This window comes from Toxorhynchites rutilus, chromosome 1, assembly GCF_029784135.1.
Source record: "Toxorhynchites rutilus septentrionalis strain SRP chromosome 1, ASM2978413v1, whole genome shotgun sequence".
NCBI lineage: Eukaryota > Metazoa > Arthropoda > Insecta > Diptera > Culicidae > Toxorhynchites > Toxorhynchites rutilus.
The window spans coordinates 72,430,508-72,454,400 of record NC_073744.1 but is presented as its reverse complement, the minus strand read 5'-3'; the positions used below and the strand labels follow the sequence as shown (position 1 = coordinate 72,454,400).

General features: G+C 40.2%; 1 protein-coding gene across 1 annotated transcript; it reads right to left on the bottom strand.

Annotated features, from left to right (window-relative positions):
• Positions 1-13,532: 13,532 nt before the first annotated feature.
• Positions 13,533-22,632, bottom strand: LOC129762618 (regulator of G-protein signaling 7-like). Its single transcript, XM_055761066.1, has 5 exons — positions 21,188-22,632; positions 20,964-21,077; positions 20,766-20,891; positions 20,412-20,703; positions 13,533-16,786 (listed from the first exon to the last, which is right to left on the bottom strand). Exons 1-5 carry the CDS (start codon positions 22,087-22,089, stop codon positions 16,727-16,729), a joined length of 1,494 nt encoding a protein of 497 aa, XP_055617041.1. The 5' UTR covers positions 22,090-22,632; the 3' UTR covers positions 13,533-16,726.
• Between the last annotated feature and the right edge of the window lie 1,261 nt (positions 22,633-23,893).

Here is a 23,893-nt window from a genome sequence, read left to right as displayed (position 1 = left end):
CGATGACAGTGGTACGGTGTCGAAAAAAGTAGAAATTTTCATTCAAATTTTAGCAATTTCAAATTGTCTTTGGGCCTTCTAATCCGATAGAGAATAAAGTGCGCTACACATACACCGTCCCGTCACCGTGAAGTCAACGTGAAGGAATGAAATGTCGAATATTCTCCCATGGGAATCGTGTGGTAGCATTCACATACACAATCACCGGCAACTTTGACGTCGGCAAAATAAGTCCAAGAGAATAATTGACGGGACGGTGACGATGAGGCTGTATATGTAGCGCATTAACTTGGATCCCGAACTTGAATGTCGCCACTAGACGTCGACATTGTACACTGTATAGTAAAACTGGATAAACAAAACGTTTCCACCTAGGCCATGCGGAGTCAATGAAGTATTTTTTTCAAGTGTATTTTGCTTAAAAAAAGATTATCTTGGAACTTTTTCCGTTCACACTATCTGTCAAATATTTCTCCGATCAAAGAAACAAACGTTTTCGTGACTCGGACTTAGTTTATTTACGTTTGTGTCCGAAACAGATTTTTACTCGACAAAGGGGTCAGTTTGATTAAAAATGCGTTGTTCAGTGAAAGACTGTGCAAAGTTTTCATTTACTTTTGCAGGACCATTTTTGTTGCCACGATCGCAGTAAGCCTGCCCATGTATCATAACGACGGTTACTATGAAAAATAACAGTTTGAAAATAACGTTCAGCGACATACACGCTATTGAAGATCACGGAAAAAATATATATAAACGGACAATTTTGTGATAGACACAGGAGTTAGGAACAATTTGAGGGACATCGGAGAAATTAGAGGTCCAGGTTTTGAAACACCGCACTTTTATGTAATTATACAGATTATTCCTTATTTCCAAACTGTACAGATTTCAATTCCAGCTTGAAGCTATACAACAATTATTCTACGAATTTCAAATAAACCTGTATTGCTGTCAGGAAAGGTGTGAGCCCGATTGTTTTAGTAACAATTTTAATAGAAATATGTTGTTCCAGTTCAACCGAAAAGGGAACCTAATGAAACTTCGAAACGTTCGCCAACAATTAGGCCGATTGTCGAGCAAGAGGACCCCGTCCATGACTAACACATAGCGCAGATTGTTTTGCGCGATATTCATAACTACGCGGATCTCATTCGGGAAAATCCTAATCCATGGCTTATTTAGTGGATAGTTATTTGGCTTGAGAAATCTCAATTAAGTATTAATAAATGACGCTAGTTAATGCATACGAATGAGACGGAAAAAGTTCCAAAGGGAACTTTAACGAAGTCGATTCGAAAAAATTCTAACTCGAATCGAATTGAATGTATTATGTATCATTTTCGAGTTAATATTTTCAGTGTACTAGATTTCGATCGAAAATTGTCTCGAGGAGAAATGTCAAATTTTTGGGTTCGTAAGCAAGGCAAAGTGCACGGCTAAAGATTGAAAGGTAAATTCAATTTGATATTACAGTGGAACCTTGATTATCCGCGAGCGGATAATCGGGGTTCTACTGTATATTGGAACTGTGGTTAGAAAGAAAAGATTGTGAAAAACGAACACACGACTGCGATATTGAAAATAAGAGCAAGCTTATTCCACAGAGACGGGTAAAAATGAGTGAGTTTGTCTTATTTACGTTTTCGATATAAATGACAATAATTATTCTTCTGTTTCAAGATTTCGGCAGTATTTCAGGCCTAGCCGAGAAGCATTAGAAAATATTTCGAATACAACCGTGTACCAACCAACTTCCAGAAACACTTCTATTCCTTCTGCTTTAAAATTAGCGACCGTTTTGACCCTCTGGCTCCTGGTGTTACCAAATTATTGTAATAAAAATGTAATATCAAAAATTAACACATTTACTTTTTTCCACTCCGGAACCTTCCGCACCGGAGTCCCTCGCTACGGTGAACGCACCTTTAAAATGTCCCAGAATTAGTGAGAAGTCCTCTTCGCATCAGGGGCATTCAGTAAACTTTGGACGCGATCCGAATGTTCCTCCATGAACTCCAAATGTTGATGCTTATTGCATTTCTCTGTGATTTCATAGCGCTCGAATAATAAGTGATTAGTTATGCAACATACTAAAAGTATTGTATTTATATTCCCATACTGGTACAAATAGACGTCAAAACCAAACAAAATGCAATTGAAATTTTGTTTGATGCAAGGTTTAGTATTAAAATCAACGTTTCACTAGCATTTTGCCATACGACGATCAACCATTTCTCGTCGAGACAGATGTTCTCGTTTCTAGCTAAAAAACGTTCGAACACAATGTTACGTAATGTCAAATTTTTCTCGAAACTCTACTATTGCCTTATTCGTTTCACTCGTTTCGAGCTCGCTTCCAAAAAAGGAAAAATTCGTCGAAACGAACCCAAATCACTCATTTCGAAATTCGGAAAGCCACCACAGATTCAGGTGACACGGTAGCCGAAGTATGTTCATTTAAGTATTCATTGATATCCTGATTATTTTTGCCTTTTATATGAATGGAATAAATGTTGTAATTCTTGTAATTCGCATTTTTGTTTTAGTGAAAGAAAAATGATTTTATAACGTTATAACACATAAAAAATAATAAATTTCGGCGGGAAGTACAATTGAATTGTACTTAGTTTAAATCATCTCAATAATACTGAAATTTCAGTTCCTGCTAAAATATCAGCTAGATCTTTCTGATTCTGAAAGCTAGCATAAATTGATGCAAAAAGGTAGTTTGTTCATTTTTATTAATTTTGCCTTTGATAACAATACCAGGGTGGCCAACTCGGGAGAAGCGGGAAATGCAGGAAAATGTCGGGAATCAAAATCCGGGTCGCATACGGGTCGAAACAAGTCGTTCAAATAAATTAAGGCTCTGGAGTAAAAATGGGACGCATTTTAAAGAGAAAGGAGTCACATTCAGAATCATTAAAAAAGTGCTACTTACTTCGTGTTATTTACTTCAGCTCGTCTCATATGCTCCTTTTCCTGCTAAGCATTTTTGTCCAGCTTTATTTTAACAAGTCAAGTATCCGGCGTAATTTTATTTGCGATAATTAATGAAATCATTGAGCTCGGGTTATTACTGTAACCCCTTGAACGACAATTTATTTTCAGTCGGCACTGCTCTAGCAGACGACTTAGTTTTCTTAGTTTTAAGAGGAGTGATTGATATAGAAAGTTACGGTTCATATTCACTCTATTCAACACAGTTCTTATCACTTTCGCATAAAACATTTAACAAAAACAAACACATTTTTAGCCATATCTTTCATTTAACGTCATTCCATCAGTTCGTTCGGGAAAGTTCATGACGAGCTGAACTCGTCATTTCCCTTCAAGGAGTAAAGCAAAAACCTGAACGAATTTACATATCTTACTGAATCATATGATGAGCTTCAACTTAATTACTTAATTTCATTTACATTGGATTAATTGTAGAATTTCGATTGCATAGAAGAGTCGCAGTATGGAACTAATCATAGAGTATATCGAGGCTCGAAATATGTTTGGATGTGATCAATAAGGTTCTAGTCAGTTAATCTAATAGGTACACTCTGTCCAACTTCTGTAAGACCACCCTGATTTTATTATAATTTCAACAAGTCGAGTGCTTAGAACAAAGTATATTTAGCGTCAATTTCGTTCAATAGAGTTGTTTGTTTATTTGTTGTTCTCAAATATGATTGATAAGTATTATTAATGAAAATTCAAAATGATCGGTTGATTTACATGTCAACAATTGGCAACATTGCCATTTCGACTAATAACCTGGAAGTTTCGTGTTGGAATACTATTTACCAAATTCTACTGAACGGATTTCTCGATGTTTTTCCATGTTTCCCAAATTGCGACTTTGAGCTTTTCAACAGGATTCAAGTCTGGAGAGCGAGCCGACCAGTCCAAAAAATTAAGTTTTTAATTTTTATCCAGCTTAGTTTCCTTGCTGGTATGAATAATAGCATTGTTTTGCTGGAATGTAATTTTTTGTGACGATATCCACGCAAAAACGGTAGGAGAGAGGATTCCAGAACATGTATGTAATCCTTGAATGATGTGAAAGCTATCTTGAGATTCCGGTTGCAAAGAATCCCGCCAAAACCATGCACAAGCCTCTACCAAAACTCCTGGTTGGAAAATACTGTTCCTCCTTTTGTAAATCACGCCAGTACCCCATCAGGACCACCCAAATTGTACTTTTTTTTCATCAGTGAAGATAACCTATACATTGAAGAACTTTTCCTTATGGTATATAACATAATGTATTTTTTGGAAACATTCTTTATCACAACATGCCATGTCCCACTATCGGTTCATGTGAGCTTTGGCAAAACTCAGACGTCTTCCGATGTGAGATTGTGTAAGATGAAGAGCTTTAACCTTTTAAGCCCCCTCTATGTGAGAATTTTTTATCAAAACTTGACGATTGTCACCCGAGTAACATTTAAATTGAAATATTGCTTTATTTGCATAAGTGATTTTGAGGTATTCGAAGCTGTTCTAGCTATTTCCCGCTCATCCCGGTCAGAGAGCTTCGATTTATATGGAGCTCTCTCCTTCTTACCGTATCCTTGAGAATTCGCCAAATAATTGAGCACTGATAAAATTGCACGAGCAATTTCTCTGATACCAACATTTTCTTGGTGAAATGCATCGATTAGTCCTTCTTCGTGAGCACTTTTATCTTCGGCATTTTCCAGATTTATTGATCAAAACAACTAAAACAACGTAAAATGTAACTGATCTTATAGAAACAGGACACTTGAAAAATACTTGAAAAACAGGAAGTGGGTTATATCTATGGTATAACCGCAAGGGTGACGTAGGACTATCGTTGATTTAGAGATCATTTGTTTGAAGTTGAATCTAAATCCATCCTGAATGAATGAATAAATAAATATTTGGGTGACTTCAAAAACGAGAGTGTTACTTTGAAGACTCAAGGTTTTATGCATCCAATATTGGATACAAAAAACCTTGTTCTGAAGAATAATCTTCAGAAGCTTTCCTGTTAACTGCACTTGATTGACAAATCACAAAACCAAATGTATGTGGTCGCAGTATTATATGGATAGAAAACATTAAAATAAACTCGCTTGAATGTAATTTTCAATTCCAAGGGGAACTGGCAGATTATTTTTCAGCAACGATCATTTCTTTCCAGGTTTCCTCTCGATAACCAGCAAACGAAAAGAGTTGCGCGCGTGTATGTGTGTGTGTGGCGGCTGCTTCTATGTCTTCCCGAGGAACCGTATTTCGATGCTGATACTCTCTTGGTCACCTTCTCTTCTCCTTCTGAACGATCGGCTTTTCTGCGCTCCCTCACAGTTAAAACAAACTGATTGCATTTCAGGTCAGGTCAAGCCAGGTAATGAATACCTCGATCCCTCGCCGTTCAGCTCGTTCAATAACGATGTTGTCTTGTCGATGTCCTCCGGCGTCGTGCACAAATTACGTAACGCAAAAATCCGGATTTTGAACCTCCCCCCCCTTTCGTAACGCAATTTCCTATCTCTAATAAACAGAAAGTAACGCAACATCTAACCCCTCCCCCCTTATCGCGTTACGTAATTTGTGCACGACGCCTCACGAAAAATGAATGGGTTTCACCACCAGAATATCATTTCAGTATGCTTTTCGTGCGTGATTGAATCGAGAGAAGGTGTGGTTTACGATGGCAATTTGGAAGGCAAACTAGAGGAGAATGAACTCTCTGAGTATGAAAATTTCGGCGACTGAGCAATAATCGATTGAAAATTATATAATTTTGGCGATACGAAACATTTTCCGTTTTTCCGTTTGGATACGAAAATATCCTACTGATGGGAAAGAATAATCTTCAGAAGCTTTCCAGCTAATTACACTTGATTGAAAAATTACGAAATCAAATGTATTTGCTCGCTGTGTTCGCCATATAATTAGAAAACATTAAAATAAACTCTTTCGCATGGATGTATTCTTCAATTCCCAGGGAACTAGCAGATTATTTTTCAGCAACGATTATTTCTTTCCGGAATTTTCTCGATGCTGTATGGCATCCAAACGAAAATTCTCATTTCAGTTTGGCCTGCAAAAAACTTTTCTGAACTCTAATCCATCAAATTTGGAGCCCTGAAAAGGGCCGTTGATTATATGCTAAGCTAATATAGCACCCTCTCCTCGGATACGATGGGCCAGCTGGATGTCCTTGGGCATGATGTGACGCGTTTTGCATGGATAGCACACAAATTGGTATCTTCGAATAAGCCTCCTGCAGCGTCATAACCGCGGAACTTTGGAAGCGCAAGTCGGTTTTGAAGTCCTGAGCAATTCCACGAACCAAATGCTGCAAAGGTAGCTTGCGGATCAGCAATTCGGTCGACTTCTGATAGCGACGAATTTCATGCGAAGTTCCCGGTCGATAGCGATGTGGCTTCTCCACCTATCCTGCTACTGGTGCGCTTATCGCGCAAGTCGGTTTTGAAGTCCTGAGCAATTCCACGAACCAAAAGCTGCAAAGGTAGCTTGCGGATCAGCAATTCGGCCGACTTCCGATAGCGATGAATTTCACGCAAAGTTCCCGGTCGATAGCGATGTGGCTTCTTCACCTATCCTGCGGCTGGTGCGCTTCGTGTGCCTTACCACTGAAAGACTAACCTGCTATCTGCTTGGTCCCAAACAAACGAGTCGTCACGGTGCGAGAGTAGAGTAAGAAATGAACGAAAGCAAAGGAAGCGTCATTTTATAACCTGTTTTCGAAGCTATCATTAAGCTATTGAAACAATTTTCCGACTCAATAAATAGCAATCATATAACTCTTGGACATTTTATCTTTTGTATGAAATGATTATCACCGTTCCGTTGATCCGAAGCAGAATGAATCACGCTTAAAGAAGGAATGGATTTTTTCTTGGAATTTACTCAGCAAAAATAATGCCCTTTCCCAACACTTAAAAACGACAAACGGTAAACAGTTTCATCAAAGTGATTTCTTCGATATGGGGATATATTCACTACATCATGTCATGTATTTCATATTATTCATTATAAAATCCATATCCATGGCACCTATCGGTATCGAATTATCATCGACACCGCGATTTTCGCTAAATGCTCCTTTCAGTTCGGCCTGTAAAAAACTTTTCTGAACTCTAATCCATCAAATTTGGAGCCCTGAAAAGGGCTGTTGATTATATGCTAAGCTAATATAGCACGCTCTCCTCGGATACGATGGGCCAGCTGGATGTCCTTGGGCATGATGTGACGCGTTTTGCATGGATAGCACACAAATTGGTATCTTCGAATAAGCCTCCTGCAGCGTCATAACCGCGGAACTTTGGAAGCGCAAGTCGGTTTTGAAGTCCTGAGCAATTCCACGAACCAAATGCTGCAAAGGTAGCTTGCGGATCAGCAATTCGGTCGACTTCTGATAGCGACGAATTTCATGCGAAGTTCCCGGTCGATAGCGATGTGGCTTCTCCACCTATCCTGCTACTGGTGCGCTTATCCGAGCTGCTTTCGTGGTGCCTTACCACCGAAGGACTAACGAGCTGTCTGCTTAGTCCCGATGAAACGAGTCCTCACGGTGCGAGAGTAGAGTAAGAAATGAACGAAAGCAAGGGAAGTGTCATTTTATTTTACCCCACCCTCTTTATTGTATAAGCTTACTGTATACTCACGAATATAATAAGGGTGGGATTTAGATTCTATACTTTTATGGTTTATAAAATGACGCTTCCTTTGCTTTTGTTACCGTTTCCAAATCGATCCAAGGAGTGATCGGTAAGGAATTTAAAGACGCGAAACCTCAACGCGACGATAAAAATCGCCTTCAATATGCGCTACATCTACGAGATGAAAAACTCGTTCAATTGCTTCTGGGTACAAAGTCGCTGATCGACGAAACACCCATTGAAATTTTATACCATCCCACCTTGAACCAACGCAAATGCGTTGTGTCCTGTCGTGACGTAATGTTCTTAAACGAAGACGTCCTCCCATCTGAACTAGCCGACCAAAATGTGATCGGTGTTAAAAAAATTCTACGATTTGACCCAGTCTTGAAGGAAAGAGTTCCTACTTCAACAATGATCCTCACCATTAACGGAACAGTTATCCCTGAAGCAATTAACTTCGGATTCCTCCGTACTTCAACCAGAAACTTCTACCCAAACCCGATGCAATGCTTCGGATGCTTCGCTTTCGGCCACACTTCCAAAAAGTGCGCCAAAAAAATCCAACTTTGTCGTAACTGCGGTGTAGCCCACCCTGAACTTAACACAAATAGTAATGATAAAGACAAAATTAAAAATTTTATCTGCAATGCACCTGCCTCTTGTGTGAACTGCAAGGGAAATCACGCCTCAACCAGTAGGAAGTGCCCAGCGTGGATCGCAGAGGATAACATTACCAGAGTCCGAATTGACCAAGGTGTGTCATATAAGGAAGCTAAATCCATTTTTGAGAACAAAAATGGTCCTTCCTTTGCTAGTAAGCTTCAAGAAAGACTAGACTAAAATCAAAATACAGGTTGTTCTCAATGCAAGTGCAACTGCACTCAGGCTAAGCCAAGTTCTTCCGTAAAAGCAGTTCCAATCCCGTCCAGTAATCCACAGGAATCGGAACTCAGCACCTCCTCGTCAGATTCAGAATCCGACCCAGATATTTCAATGGAAATTGAAACTACCCCCTCCAACAAGAGGAAAAATACAAACAAAAGGTCAACCTCAGATGAATTCAAATCATCAGAAGAGTAAATTTTTAGAGGAAAAGAATCCAATAGGAAGAAATCCAAAAACCAAAAATACAACTCAACCCAACCAGCCAACGAATCCAAACCATCCACTTCCCTCCAACCATCCACTTCCCCCCAACCATCCACTTCATTCCAACCAACCACCGCACCCAAAACTAAAACCTCCAACCAATCCAACCATTCAAACAAACCCACCCCACTCGGCAACAAACCAATTGCCAACGTTTCCAAAAATGATCCTAGACTGAAGAACAAATCCGGCAAATCTACCCATTCCTAATCTCATACCCTTCTCCCATCTTTGTACCCCTATTTACTTACCTCAGCCCACTTACCTTTTTCTCTTTTTTAAAATTCACTCCTATAGCTATTAACAGCAACCCTTCGTCCTGTAACCAAATACCCAACCGAAAACTTGCTATTCAATGGAACTTGCGTGGGCTATCCACTTCCATGAATGAAATTAAGCTAATGTTAGCTGAGGAACAACATCTCCCACTAGCACTGGCTTTTCAAGAAACTAAAAAAATCAATGTATCGCTCTTAGAGCGGGCATTTAGCGGCAAATTTTCATGGTATTTTAAGGAAGGGCCATCCTCGGGGCTTTTTGGAGCCTGCCTCGCTGTCCTGAGTGACCTTCCTCATACCGTCATCCCCATAACATCATCATTACAAATATGTGCGATACAACTGAAGGGACCTCTACAGGTAACCCTTGCTTCCATTTATATTCCCCCATTGCACAGTAATGACATTGAAACTCAACTTACGGATGCCATCAAACAGTTACCGCACCCATTCGTCCTGATGGGTGACTTTAACGCCTCCCACTCTTCATGGGGAGGAAACAAATGTGACAAAAGAGGTAAAACAATTTTGGGAATCGTCCAAAAACTAAACCTCATCATACTTAACGATCACCGTCATACCAGGATAGATATCCATCGCGGATCATCATAGGCCATTGACATCACGATTGCTTCCTGGGACCTTGCCCCCAGGTTGAGCTGGACAGTTGATAGTGACCTCAGAGGTAGTGATCATTTCCCCATCCACATCCGAACCCTATCAAGAAACCCAAACATTCGTTTGCGCAGGAAGTGGATATACCAGTCGGCTGACTGGGAAGGCTTCGAATCCACAATCAACAGCTTACTTTCTGATCATGAAAGCTGCTCCGTGGAAGAATTTACCCACGCCATCGTTTTGGCGGCTGAACAAAACATCCACCGTACCAGTGGGAAACCCGGCCGAAAGGCTGTCCCATGGTGGAACGATGCAGTTGCACAGGCCATCAAAAGGAGAAGAAAATCCCTCCGTATCCTACGACGCCTTCCTGATGGAAGCGCTTGCAAAATGATTGCCCTAACAAACTTCCAAACGGCTAGAGCTCTAGCCAGGAAGGTAATAACCGAAGCCAAGAAAAACAGTTGGATGGAATTTCTTGATGGCATCAACCCTAATACTTCGACATCTGAACTTTGGAACAAGGTCAACTCTCTTAGTGGCAAGAAAGCTTCAAACTGCTATTCCCTCGAAATTAACGGCACCTTCTCCGAAGACCCAGGCATCATAGCCGACCACTTTGCCACTATTTCAGCCACCTCCAACTACACCAACGAATTCAAGGCAATTAAGGCGGAGGCGGAACTTAAAGTTTTTCCTCCTGCTTCGGAACAGGTCCACAAATACAACGAATACAAAAATATCCAAAAGCAAATCAGCCGGCCCAGACGGAATCGAATATCCGATGATCAAGCATCTACCTCTTCATGCAAAAATTCTACTCCTCCAGATATACAACGAATGTTGGGCTAACAGCTGTTTCCCAGATACATGGAAAACGGGATTGGTAATACCTATCCCAAAAGTGAAGGAGAGTAAACGGACCGCGAACAACTTCCGTCCCATAACCCTCCTCAACTGCTTAGGGAAAGTCTTCGAAAGAATGATCAATCAAAGACTTAGGACGGCCCTTGAAGAATACCAACTATTGGACCCCAGACAGCACGGCTTCCGCCGAGGTAAAGGTACGGGCACCTACTTCAGTCAACTCGACCATTTCCTTCAAGAGACTATCGAAAAGGGCCACCACAGCGAAATTGCTTCACTCGATCTAGCCAAAGCCTACGATACCACATGGCGCCATAACTCCACCGATGGGGTTTTGAAGGCTCCCTCTTCAACATTCTTCGCTGTTTCCTCACCAATCGAGGTTTTCAAGTTTACTTCGGAGGAGTACTTTCGGATCACCGTGGCCTAGAAAACGGAGTACCACAAGGTTCGGTTCTATCAGTTTCCCTCTTCCTCGTTGCTATGCAGTCGGTTCTAGAGGTTATCCCTAAAAACACCGAGGTACTGGCCTATGCAGACGATCTACTGCTGATGGCAAGAAATGCTTTCCCAGAAATGGCCCGCAGAAGACTGCAGGAAGGAATCTCGGCTGTTAGTAACTGGGCAAATTCCATTGGGTTTAAGTTTTCTGCAGAGAAGTCCAATATAATGCACTGCTGCAAATGTAAAGGTCATAGGAAAAGGTTTAGAACATGTCTAATCAATGGCAGGCCTATTAAGAGAGTCAGCTCTATCCGAATTCTCGGAGTGCTAGTTGACAGTAAACTATCTTTCGGACAACACCTCAGAAATGCTAAAGCTAGTATGAAGTGCCGCCTGCGGCTGATGAAAGCTTTAGGTGGCAGATGCCGCTTGAGTTCTCGTAAAACCATCTGCAACATAGGCAAAAGCATTATCTTCTCTAGAATTCGTTACGGTATCGAACTTTTCAGCCGTGCCTCTTGGGCTCACTTGAATCACCTAAAGCCTATCTACCATAGTGTGATTAGACATGCATCAGGAGCCTTCCAGACCAGCCCAATAAACGCTCTGCTTGTGGAGGCTGGCGTAGTTCCTTTCGAACACTTCCTCACAAATATGCTAGCCACTAAAGCCATCCGGACGTCCGAGAAATACCCGGATCTTCTATCCATTTACTCCAGAGCCAACATTTGGCTGCAAAATATTAGCCAAGTCACCCTCCCGACTATTGCCCCATTAAGCAGAGTCGGTCAACGCCCATGGCATGCACATCCGCCAAAGATAGACTGGTCAATCAAAAATGCTGTCAGGGCTGGGGAAGCCAGCAGCATTGTTACGGCCTGTTTTAATAACCACCTTCATAACAAGTATCACACCCACCACAAAATCTTCACAGATGGGTCTTTTGATGGAAACCTAACAGGGTTTGGAGTTTTTGCCAATAACACGGAGCTAAAATTCCAACTGCCTTCCATATGTTCGGTATACTCCGCCGAAATTGCCGCTCTCCTTATCGCGACATCACTCTGTGATAACGACAGTAAAGTGGTGATCTTCTCAGATTCCTATAGTGCATTACGGGCGCTACAAAGTGGCGATAGTAAACACCCTTGGATACTAAGCATCGAGGAAAAAATTACAGGGAAGGACATCACTTACTGCTGGGTCCCAGGGCACTGCGGAATCCAGGGTAATGAACAGGCTGATCGTCTCGCCAAGGAGGGTAGGCTCTCCGAACTATGGACCACCTCCTCCCCAGCAACAGACATCATCAGATGGGTCAGTCAATCCCTCAGATTGAGCTGGGAGAACAGTTGGTATTTTTCCCGTGACCTCTTCTTAAGAAGGATCAAGAATACTACCCTTCCCTGGAAGGATAGTATTCTCCGATCTAATCAAGTATGTCTGACACGTTTACGTATCGGGCATACATATTTAACACACAAATTCATCATGTGTGGATCGAACCAACACTTTGTGAGTCGTGCAATGTAAGACTCACGGTGGAACACATTTTAATCACATGCTCTAGATTTAATGCTTCTAGAATAAAGTTTCAGGTTGCAGACACCATAAGGACAGCACTATCGGACGACGACGTCGAGGAAAAAAGGACCATCGATTTCCTAAAGGATACAGGTTTATTCGAACAGATCTAATGTTTAATTACTACATTTACCTATACTGATAAAACTTTGTTTGTTTTCTCTTCTAATTTCAGCAAAAGATGAACAGGTTTTTTATGCCCTTTTTAGAAGCGAGCTCCTCAAGCACACTAAAAGGGGCTTTTTCCCTGCTCCATTTGTTTGGTTGTGTTTTTGGCCCCAGAGCCGTGTAGGGTGCGGCGATACGACATACATCCATAGCGGTTGCTAGTACTGGGTCGAGCGAGAATAATGAATTTTGCAGTAATTTTTTCTTAGTTTTCCTTTCAATTAAATTTCCCGCCCTCAAGGGCAAGAGACGAATGAACTCTCAGAGTTTAAAGTCTCTCTAATTCATTACCGCTTACCGCTTTCGTTCATTTCTTACTCTACTCTCGCACCGTGAGGACTCGAGCTCGTTAGTCTTTCGCAGACAGCTCGTTAGTCATTCGGTGGTAAGGCACACGAAGTCAGCTCGGATAAGCGCACCAGTAGCAGGATAGGTGGAGAAGCCACATCGCTATCGACCGGGAACTTTGCGTGAAATTCATCGCTATCAGAAGTCGACCGAATTGCTGATCCGCAGCTACCTTTGCAGCATTTGGATCGTGGAATTGCTCAGGACTTCAAAACCGACTTGCGCTTCCAAAGTTCCGCGGCTATGACGCTGCAGGAGGCTTATTCGAAGATACCAATTTGTGTGCTATCCATGCAAAACGCGTCACATCATGCCCAAGGACATCCAGCTGGCCCATCGTATCCGAGGAGAGCGTGCTATATTAGCTTAGCATATAATCAACGGCCCTTTTCAGGGCTCCAAATTTGATGGATTAGAGTACAGAAAAGTTTTTTACAGGCCGAACTGAAAGGAGCATTTAGCGAAAATCGTGGTTTCGATAATAATTCGTTACCGATAGGTGCCATGGATATGGATTTCTTAATGAAGAATATGAAATACATGACATGATGTAGTGAATATATCCGAAGAAATCACTTTGGTGAAACTGCATTATAAAATTATTTTTGTACGAATGCCGCAATCGATAGTCGACTCTAATTTGCGCTGGGTAATTTCCTCGGAGGACTCGATTCCTCCTTTGAACATTAATAATCTCTTTCTGGCAAAACGATGTGGTATGAATCACATTATATGAATGATAGAATAAAGAAGTTTTCTGCCAATTTCCTTCAACCTCCAAACGTATCTTTCTCCCGTTTGTCGTTTTCGCGTTCGCTAATCCTTTCTCACAACACCCATTTCTCGTTTGAGAAATTGTTGAGTAAACATTGTTTGCCAGTGCGCGTAGAGCGGGAATTCCTAAAGATTCATTGCACCTCTAATAAATTGCCGAAAGACATTCGCATTCTTACGTTCATTACATTCTTACATTCTTACGTTGATCGCACTTGATTGAAAAAATCCAAAACGAAATGTATTTGGTCGCAGCATTATATGAGTAGAAAGCAAATAATCGCTCGAAAATGACTTGATTTTCGCGATGTGAAACATTTTCCGTTTTTCATGTTATGCATCCAATATTGGATACGAAAATTTCCACTGATGGGGAAAAAAAATATTCAGAAGCTTTCCTGTTAATTGCGATTGATTGAAAAATAACAAAACCAAATGTATTTGGTTGCAGTGTTATATGGATAGAAAACATTAAAATAAACTCTTTCGCATGAATGTATTTTTCAATTCCCAGGGGAACTGGCAGATTATTTTTCAGCAACGATGATAGCAACGAGAATTCCGCGCGTGTATGTGTGTATGTGTGTGTGTGTGGCGGCTGCTCCGATGTTTCAAGCGGAACCGTGGCATCACTCTCCTCCTGATGGATTCCCTTTTGGCCTTAGGTGCACAAACAGGCTCTTGGTGACACCGTTCATCAGCGTTTTCATGATAAACGAAATTAGCTTCACAACAACAGCGACAACATTCTCCAATCGCTGTTCAATCATAACTGAGTGGGTTTACGAGCGGCGCTCGCTTATATACCGATTGGTGATTTCAATAGCCTGTTTTGAAAGCAATTTTAAGACTATTGAAACAAGTTTTTGGATCAAAAAGTAACAAGTATATGACGCGTAGACATTTTATCTTTCAAATGAAGTGTTTATCATACCATTTCGTTCAGTTGTTTAAGAGCTATTAACGCTCAAAATCTCGGTCTCCAGCGTAACGCTTTCGTTCTCGAAACTTTGGTTTTACACCCCTGTATAGAAATGAAAGACGTAGTCCTACGTCAAAAATAGAGTGTAGAGGTGAAGTAGGGTTATCTTGTTTCAAAGCGCTTCAGGTCCCAGGTGCATATATTCCAGAAATATTCTCACCCGTATCTCCTGAATCCTACATCCAACCCAAAACTTGTTGCTGAAAAACACACCGTCCAGGTATTAAATATAATTTGGCAAATATTTTTTCTGTAATTTAATCAATGTTTTTGTCGTGCGAAAATAATTACATCTCAAATTGCATTCCCCTGGAAGCAAAATTTCACATTGGATAAGACGTCAATTATCTATACATTTTCAAATTAACTTTTACCCAAAAAGCAGTCCAGTTAAAGCAGGTCCAGTTTTCGAACGACTACTGTAATGTTACAGCTACAGAGATTAGAGGCGATTGTGACCTGTAATTGGACATTCGCGATGACAGTGGTACAGTGTCGACGTCTGGTGGCGACTTTTTTTGTAATCACTATCAGATTAGAGCTTGAGCTTGGGTAGACTGTACACTTCGTAGTTGCTCTTCGTGATTGACCTGAACCAGCCATATTGCACAAAGAACCGACACCGATCACTTTCTCACAGTCACTAGGGGAAGGGAAGGAATGTTAGTATAATATTCGCCACCCGAAGGCCACAAGAGTCGCTGCTACAGCGTGGGTCCCTAGCGATTATCAAGGACCCTTCCTTGTTTTTAGTAGGGAGGTAAAAATCAGGATTCACTGTGGTGAGTGATGTGATTAGGATAAGAGCTATTACAACCGAGAATAGTTGCAAAAAAGGAGGATTAGGGGCTTTGGTTTACAATACTTCCAACAAAATGGAATATTGGTTTAATTTTTTGTATCTGCTTCTCCTCTTGTTTGCACATATATTCAACTCACTCAAAAATTACACGACTTTACGTCTGCTATAGCGCGTGGCTAGTGTTCTAGAGAAAAATTATAAAAACAGGACGTTATATTCATTTCTGACTAGATTTTGATTTAATGCATTATTTGTGGAACTTGAATGACGTTCTTATAATGTAACAAGTTTATACGAAAGTAAAGTACGGTAGGAAAGTGCTTCGAATAGATTATCCAAGTTCTGCCAACAACATTTAAAAATCTTGTGAAATTATTAGCGATCTCATTTTTTTCATGATTAATATACAGGTTTAACCGTTTCTATAGTTGGAAGTTAACTGCGAGAGTTTCAATATTACTTTCATTTAGTTTAGTAAGAGGGTATCGACCGGATAGTCCGTTATTGGGTATGGCTTACAGTTTTCTTCGTGAGAACAAAATTGTAACTCTTTGATTTGAAGCATTGCTTCCGTGGTGAACATGGAAGAAAAAGACGGCAATTAGAAAGCGTAATCGAGGCGAAAATGTGTTTTTGTTAATATCTCTTTGTTAAAAAATTTGTCACTAAAATGTTATCCAAACATTAAAATCTCACTATATGTTCGAGTAACGGTGGGTTACCGCGGATGCACTGTTTTGAATATATCTAATTCTTTCTGCATTAGTGTGCTAGATCTTACTCTTGTGGTTACGAGTTTCACAATCTGACATGCTATGAGTATTTTCTTCACTATTTTCTCTATAGTGATAGTCAACCGTTTATATAAGTTTGAAATACTCTTCTATACACATAAACTAGTTACTTCCTTCTGTTCTAGAACAATCAGTGAGGATACATATTTGTTTCGCTCATGATACAGTTTGGTTACTTTATTGTTTCAACATACCTTTGGTAGTTAGTTGTGCTTTTTAAGATACGCGCATTTTAGTTTATGTATAATTTTCGTTCATTTATTCATTTAGTTTATCACAGGTGTGTCTTTTCTGCCAGAGAATATTCGGAGTCCTCGAACCGATGTCTGCTCATGGGTCACATAGGTATGTCATTTCATGAATACGATTAAAGTAATTAATGTTGGATATCAGTGGATATATACATTAGTGGTTTCATAACCATATTGTATGTCATAGTTAGTATTTGTGTAGACTACTCACTATTCTAATGAAATAACAAAGTATCAAAACTACGAAATAAAGAGATATCGACAATAAGACAAAAATATGATTTCAGGGAAGGAACTCATGCATATTGTAAAAAAATTAGAAGGAAAAAATACTACAGTAAAGCCGAAATTCCATCTATTCAACATGCTACATGCTACAAGTCAATTGTTCTTGCTTATTGGAGTGTCTCTTTTACGATATAATCGACATAATTGGTCTTGTCGAGCAATGTTGGCCTTATCCGATGACCTGCGGATCGGTGCGGCGTGTGTAGTACAACAATATTGGAGCAACTACGTCATTTATTGATGATTATCATAATTCACCACAATAATGGAAACACAGAATGTTTGATCATAAAAACAATAACATCAGAACAGATATGTTGGAGCAGTGAGCATTCGCATACTACTGTATAGTTGCTTAGGTGGAAACAAAATAAAAAATTGCGCAAGTATCATATCCATTGTTGTTTACCATTGACTTATAGCATGTAGCATGTTGAATAGATGGAATGCCGCCTTAAGTTACATTTAATGCGACATTTAGCTAATTGGACAGACCTGCAATGCGACACGATTAATTGGACATTTTTACCTTTAATTGGACATTTTTGTAAACATCGAGTTCACGTCCCAAATTAGGGCCCCACATTGAAAGTCGCCACCAGAGGTCGACACTGTACCACTCTCATCGCCAATGTACAATTACAGGTCAAAATCGCCTCCAATGCGACACTGAGTGGTGCCTCGGCATGTCGCATTAAATGTAAATTACTGTATAATGAAATCCTTTGTTATCAACCACATACTCGTACTTATACTCCACTCCATAAATTACACAACTATTTATGACGACTGTCCTCTAACTATCATTCAGAATTATTAAATAGTATGTCAAGGTCCACTTCCACAAATCTGATGCTGTAAACATCATTCGCCGTTCGTTATCTACAGTCTCGTAACCAAATCGATGCTTTTTCGACCGCATTCGATAAAATCAATCATAACAATCATGTCGCAAAACTCCAACGCATTGGATTCCATAGTTTTCTTTTGAACTGGTTACAAACATATCTTACTGATCGTGTGATGTCAGTGAAAATCGACAACACCGTTTCTTTTTCGGGTGACATCGGGTGTACATCAAGGAAGTCACCTCGGTCCTTACAGATTCCTGCTTTATCTCAATAATACTTTTTTGCGTAAAATGTCACAGACTTGCATGTGCGGACGATTTCAAATTGTTCTATACAGTGAATAGTGATGATGATGCGATATTCCTTCAGCAACAACCCGATTTTTTCGATATTAAACACATATACGAATATGTCATGATATAATTGTATATAAAGTCGTATATAACGATCAGTGTTACAATACTTGTCACACTGATGCCATACAAATGATACACAATTTTCTGCATAACTCGAGAACTTACCAAGCAAATGAAACCAAGAGGTTTTAGGGGTCAATAAATGTTCAAATAGTGGCTCGACACTCCTCTCCTCCTCTCTAAGGTGAGGAGGGGCGCATAACTCGAAAAATAATCAATTCAATGGAACCAAATTTGGCATACGGAGGTTTTAGGGGCCAATAAATATTTCTATGGTGGTTCGACACTTCTCTTCTTCTCTCTAAGAAAAGGAGAGGTGCATAACCTGAGAACTAATCAAGCAAATGAAACAAAATTTGGCATGTGGAGGTTTTAGGGTGCAGTCAATGTTTCTATGGTGGTTCGACACTATAGACCATACAAATGAACTCGAGAACTAATCAAGCAAATGGAGCCAAATTTGCCATGTGAGGGTTTTTTAGGTACGAGAAATGCCACGTTTGACACGTTCGCTCAATTGGAGCATGGTAACCATAAACTTCCACCAAAATGCGATTACTTTCCGCAGATTTTTTCTTCATATTGAAGTAATGAAGTAACACTCCCGCAAAAACTCTCTCGTTGGTACGAAATTCGACATATTCGAAGTGGCAAAAAACTATGTTGTTTACGCTTCAACTTTTTGACATGTACTGAAAAAGACGCGCTATGACAGTAGCTATCCAACGAATGTCTGGAAATTTTATTCATTGGAATAATAATCAAGTTACGCCATCTGTTGTAAAACCGAAGAATCTGTACCGGTAAGATTACAATCGTATAAAATATCAATCAAAGGATGCATCACGTGTTTCCGGAATAGTATAAAATGCAAAAACACGATTTTCGATATCATTGATGGATGAAGTCGTATATTGGTAGAACGATCATCCTAGCATCGCGATATGCAGTATTATATACGCAAATAATATTCATTTTATATAGCATTGTCGGGTCAAATCGTATATCAGAGTAAAAAGCATCGTATATCGTTATATACGACTTTATATGCGTATAAAATATGTACAGGGTCCGGCAATTGAACTGCTACATTACTTCAACAGTAATTATAACGTTGCACAGAAAATTGTATTTGACGACCCCTCGTCAGTTTGTTTACATTGTGTCTTAGCTGCAAGTGGATGTATGTGTTACTTTTGAGATCGAGTGTTATCCGCAAATATGGATATCGAACAGAAACGTAGTGCTGTAATTGCCTTGTTCCTAGCTGGGAAATGCCAGAAAGACATAGTTCGTGAGCTGTCCGCTATACCTGTGTGCAGAAGTTTTGTACACCGTACAGTTAAAAAATACCTGGACACCGGAAGTACCAAAAAACGATATGGTGGTGGACGTCAAGCTACTGTGGTGACACCTGGTGAAGATCGTCAAGAAGCGCCTTAAGAGAAATCCTCGACGTAGTGCCACTAAATTGGGGAGGATCTCAAAATATCGGATCGAAGTCTCCGTCGGATCCTGAAAGATAAACTACAGACCAAACCTTACAAGATCCAAAAGGTTCAAGACCTTTCGATAAGGCAAAAACAAGAACGGGTAAAAAGAGCGAAAGCGCTGCTGAACAGGGCCGCTGAAAGAAGGTTGGAGAATATCGTGTTCACCGACGAGAAACTCAAAAACCCAAATAGAATCGGTTAAACTTTGGGTTAACGGCTTTATGTGGCAGAAATAGTTTGATGAAAAATAAACAGGCAATGATAATTTTTATAAATAGCTTTCTATAATTATTCATTTTGTCACATGGTTTCGGAGTATCTCAAACATTTAAGAAAAATATGATATTCTATGAACTCTGCTGTCTAATTGTCTATAACGAAATGAAATTGTTTAGATCAGGTAAATAGAAAAGAAAAATAATATCCTCGGACCATTCAGCCTGTAAACTACATTACTTTGAATCTACCTCTATCAACATCTACGTATTTAACCATATCTATATAATTTGAATGCTTATTGATGAACAAGCAATGATGAGGAAAATAATCTTAAATTCGTGAGACTTTAGGCTTATGCGGACGACTATATATATATACTGCCAAAACTCTAATAGTTAATTTTCACACCAAACAAGTTCGGTATGGATTTTACCTTCTTTTTGGAGCCATTCAAATATTCCTTGTACATGTCGGAGCGCAGATAGCGCGAGTAGGAATCACTCTTCATCAGATAAAATACATGGTCAGCGGCCACATCGAAACACCAACGACTCGGACTGGTGGTTCCCTCCTTGATCGCCACGCGAGCAATCTCCAATGACTTGGAGTCAATGTTCACCGGACAAGCGGCATCTGGGGCCAAGTATTCATTCCAGATAGCGTTGGCAGCATCTTTGATTTGTGACTGAGGCAAAGCCTTCATATCTTGAATGGCTTCCCAAAATCTGAAAACGAAACGAACGTTCAGCGTTTGAGTTCATGAGATATGGGTAGATAACATATCCACTTTAAATTCTCGCCGCTAAACTCCTTGTCGAGGAACTTTGTGAACTGCTCTCGTCCTATTGGATCATTTAAAAGTTCGCTGAGGCTGAAACCCCATCGTTTGACACGTTTCATTGGGATGTCTTTGCTGGAAATTTATAATTTTGTTGTAGTTGATAGTATGGGAAACAAACGAATGTGATTCTTGCTCATCACTCACCCTTGTTTTTCAGTATCCCACAGTTCCGTGCTATCTGATTGCCAAGGATTGGGATAGTCCGGAGCCGTTAGAAAATAGTCAAACTCGCTGTACTGTTCATAGTATGAAATATACCTTAAAAATACAGAAAAGAAAAAAAACACAGAGATATGCGTAAACAACAGGTTTAAAATACTTGTCAGCTAGACCTTGCCATTTATTCGCAAAGCCACAGCGGTACTTACGACTCGGCTCCTTTGGACACCTTGATGGTTCGTCGGTCTAATCTTTGCTTCAATAGATTGATTGTCTTGGTCATAGTTTCGGTTGGGTTGCTGTTGTATGCCATATTAGCCGAACCTGACCCAAGGCTAGAAGCACCCCGTCGGTAGGCTTTCTTAATATCCATCTCCGTGGTATTTACACAACCAGGCATTGGACGATGTACATCCCAGAAGGCGCGTTCCTGTGAATCGAGGACTTTACGTTCCAGTTTGTCACGCTTTTTGTCCACTTTGCTCTGAGCCTCGGCTTGCATGAAGATAAACTCCCACTTTCGGGAGAACATCTTTTGAAGTTTGGCTAAATTCTCAGCTTCATAATCTGCCAGCTCAAGGCGTGTTTTGTTCTGCATTGTTCGTTTGCAAAGATAAATAGCATAGTCCGTGTTTTCAGGTTCCCAAAAGTTGGAAGGCCAGAAATAGGGCGTTTGAAAACGATAGAATGTGCCATCGTTTTTCACAGTAAGCTGATGATCATCAATAGGAAATAAATAGCCATGGGATGACAGCAGATGAGCTAAATGGAGAGCTTCGGTCACATCATCCACAGCAAGATTTTGCGTTATCCATGTCACCAAATCTGCACCAGTGAACACAGACGGTACTTTGCTCATGAAAGCTTTAACCGTGCGAACTGACACTCCCGACCCTTCTGCCTGCATCTTTTCGATAATGGCTTCCATCTTCTTATAAACCAGTATATTTGGTGCATTTTGGTTGTGAGCAGCGTGGTGTGTCGTTCCAGCACTAAAACACACCATTGCTGCTGTACCACCGGCCGATCCTGACCCGCTCAAGCTGCTATTTGAACACATTTTCTTCGTTAGCCTTTCTTTCTCTATGTCAGCTGTCTTCTTAGTGACCATCGTTTTCCTAGGATTTTCACAAGAAGCCTTGTTATATCTATTTTATTCACTTCTTTCTTCTTTGAGGATAGTTAGCTGGAGCTGTTCAAAATAATTAAATCTGATTTTCGAAAATTATGCTCCCAATCTGTTCAATTGGATGGCTTTAAAATCGTTCAGTCCAGCCCCGAAGATGGTTGAATATCACTTCTCACTGTACAAACCCCATAATACCATCGTTTTCAAACACAACATTCGCAAGCGCCTGAATTTAGACGCGTCCATTACTAAATACACCAGCACTCAGCCGCAATTAGATCGATTTTCACATTTTCAATCGATTCCTCAGATTGTTCTGCAAATTTTCCTAAAATTGATTTTTCTTCATATGCCACTGCTGCTCCTGGGAGGGGATTATTTGCAAAAAATGTATGAGAGGTCAAGAAATTGCGGACGGGAGCAGCAGAAGCTGCTGTATTACTATAATGCCAGCCTGATAGTATGCTCATGGATGTTCCCTTTTTGAACACAGTGATTATGCTGTTCACTCTCTCTCTCACTTTCTTGCTCTCTCGCCAACATCCGCTATGCATCAGCGTTTTGTTATGTTTATACGGGAGATATGAGAGAAAATTGGTCCTCCAAGCCCGGCTGAACAATTTACTCTGTTTTCATTCTATGGTATGGTTTGTTGTTGTTACTTATCAAGTATTGGGTTCACGTGGACACATTTAGGTGATGTTTTCGCAAGAGGCCTATGCAAGTTTTACAGTAGCTTTACAAATTTCCATGAACTTCAAATTAAAAAAGAACACAGATGAATGTTGTTATTTGGATTTATTTTTATTTCTTGTTTACTTGCGTAACATGATGTTGTGTTGAATGAAACACACTTTTAGCTCGGAGTAGAGATGGGCAAACGGTCCTTGCACTGTTCAAAAGAACTAGTTCACCAAAAAGAGTGAACATACGGTCGTTCTTTTTACTGGGTACAGTTCGTGTGAACAGCTTACAGTGTAAGCCTTAAGGCCGTTTTATATTATCCAGCACGTAGCGTAAACAGCACGTACCGACACGGGCAGACAAATACATGATGTATTTATATTATCAGGCATAGCAACTTCTCTGTACGGACCGGCAGCGGAGACGGAGCCGAGAAACTTGTTTTCGGAGCGGGAGAGTAAATTCGCGTTGACGAAATTGAGCCAAGCGTAGCTACTGGTGATTGAATCGATGTCGTACCGAAGAGCGACGAACGCACCCATACCACGAACTTCGACGATCGATTTGTATGTATGGTGCTACTCGCCCGTGTAGTTCGTGCCCGGCACCGGCAAAATATTCTTAAGGTAATATTATATTATCAGGCACGTAGCGTAACCGGCACGGCACGTTTCATGCAAGACAAATATTATTGCGTGTGTTTCAAATGTGTATGCGTATATATAGCGTCCATGCACTGTCAAATGGAACGAAATATTCTGTGACTCAGACTTTGTTCATTTACGTTTTTGGTCGACGTAACAAAAAGAAACATTGAATTGATATCAAGTTTAGAACACCTCAATAATACTGAAATTTGAGTTTCTGCTAAATATCAGTTGGGCCCTTATGATTTTAAACGTTAGCATTGATTTAGGAAAAAAAACTAGTTCGTTCATTTCATCTGCATATTTTTACTTTTAATAACAACACTTTTCCTATGTAGTGGACTAGTATAAGAAAAGTAACATATCTAAACAAAATCTGTGACATCACAGATTTAGAAATCCTCCCACTTTTCATTTTCCATCTCGCTCTTATACACCGATCCCCGTACACAGTT

Excerpts from the sequence above, each read along its gene's own strand:
- LOC129762618 (XM_055761066.1), bottom strand. The coding sequence starts at position 22,089 with ATGGTCACTAAGAAGACAGCTGACATAGAGAAAGAAAGGCTAACGAAG. Across the intron at positions 21,078-21,187 it reads GTGTCCAAAGGAGCCGAGTC|GTATATTTCATACTATGAAC; the intron begins GTAAGTACCGCT and ends TGTATTTTTAAG. Across the intron at positions 20,892-20,963 it reads TGGGATACTGAAAAACAAGG|CAAAGACATCCCAATGAAAC; the intron begins GTGAGTGATGAG and ends ATAAATTTCCAG.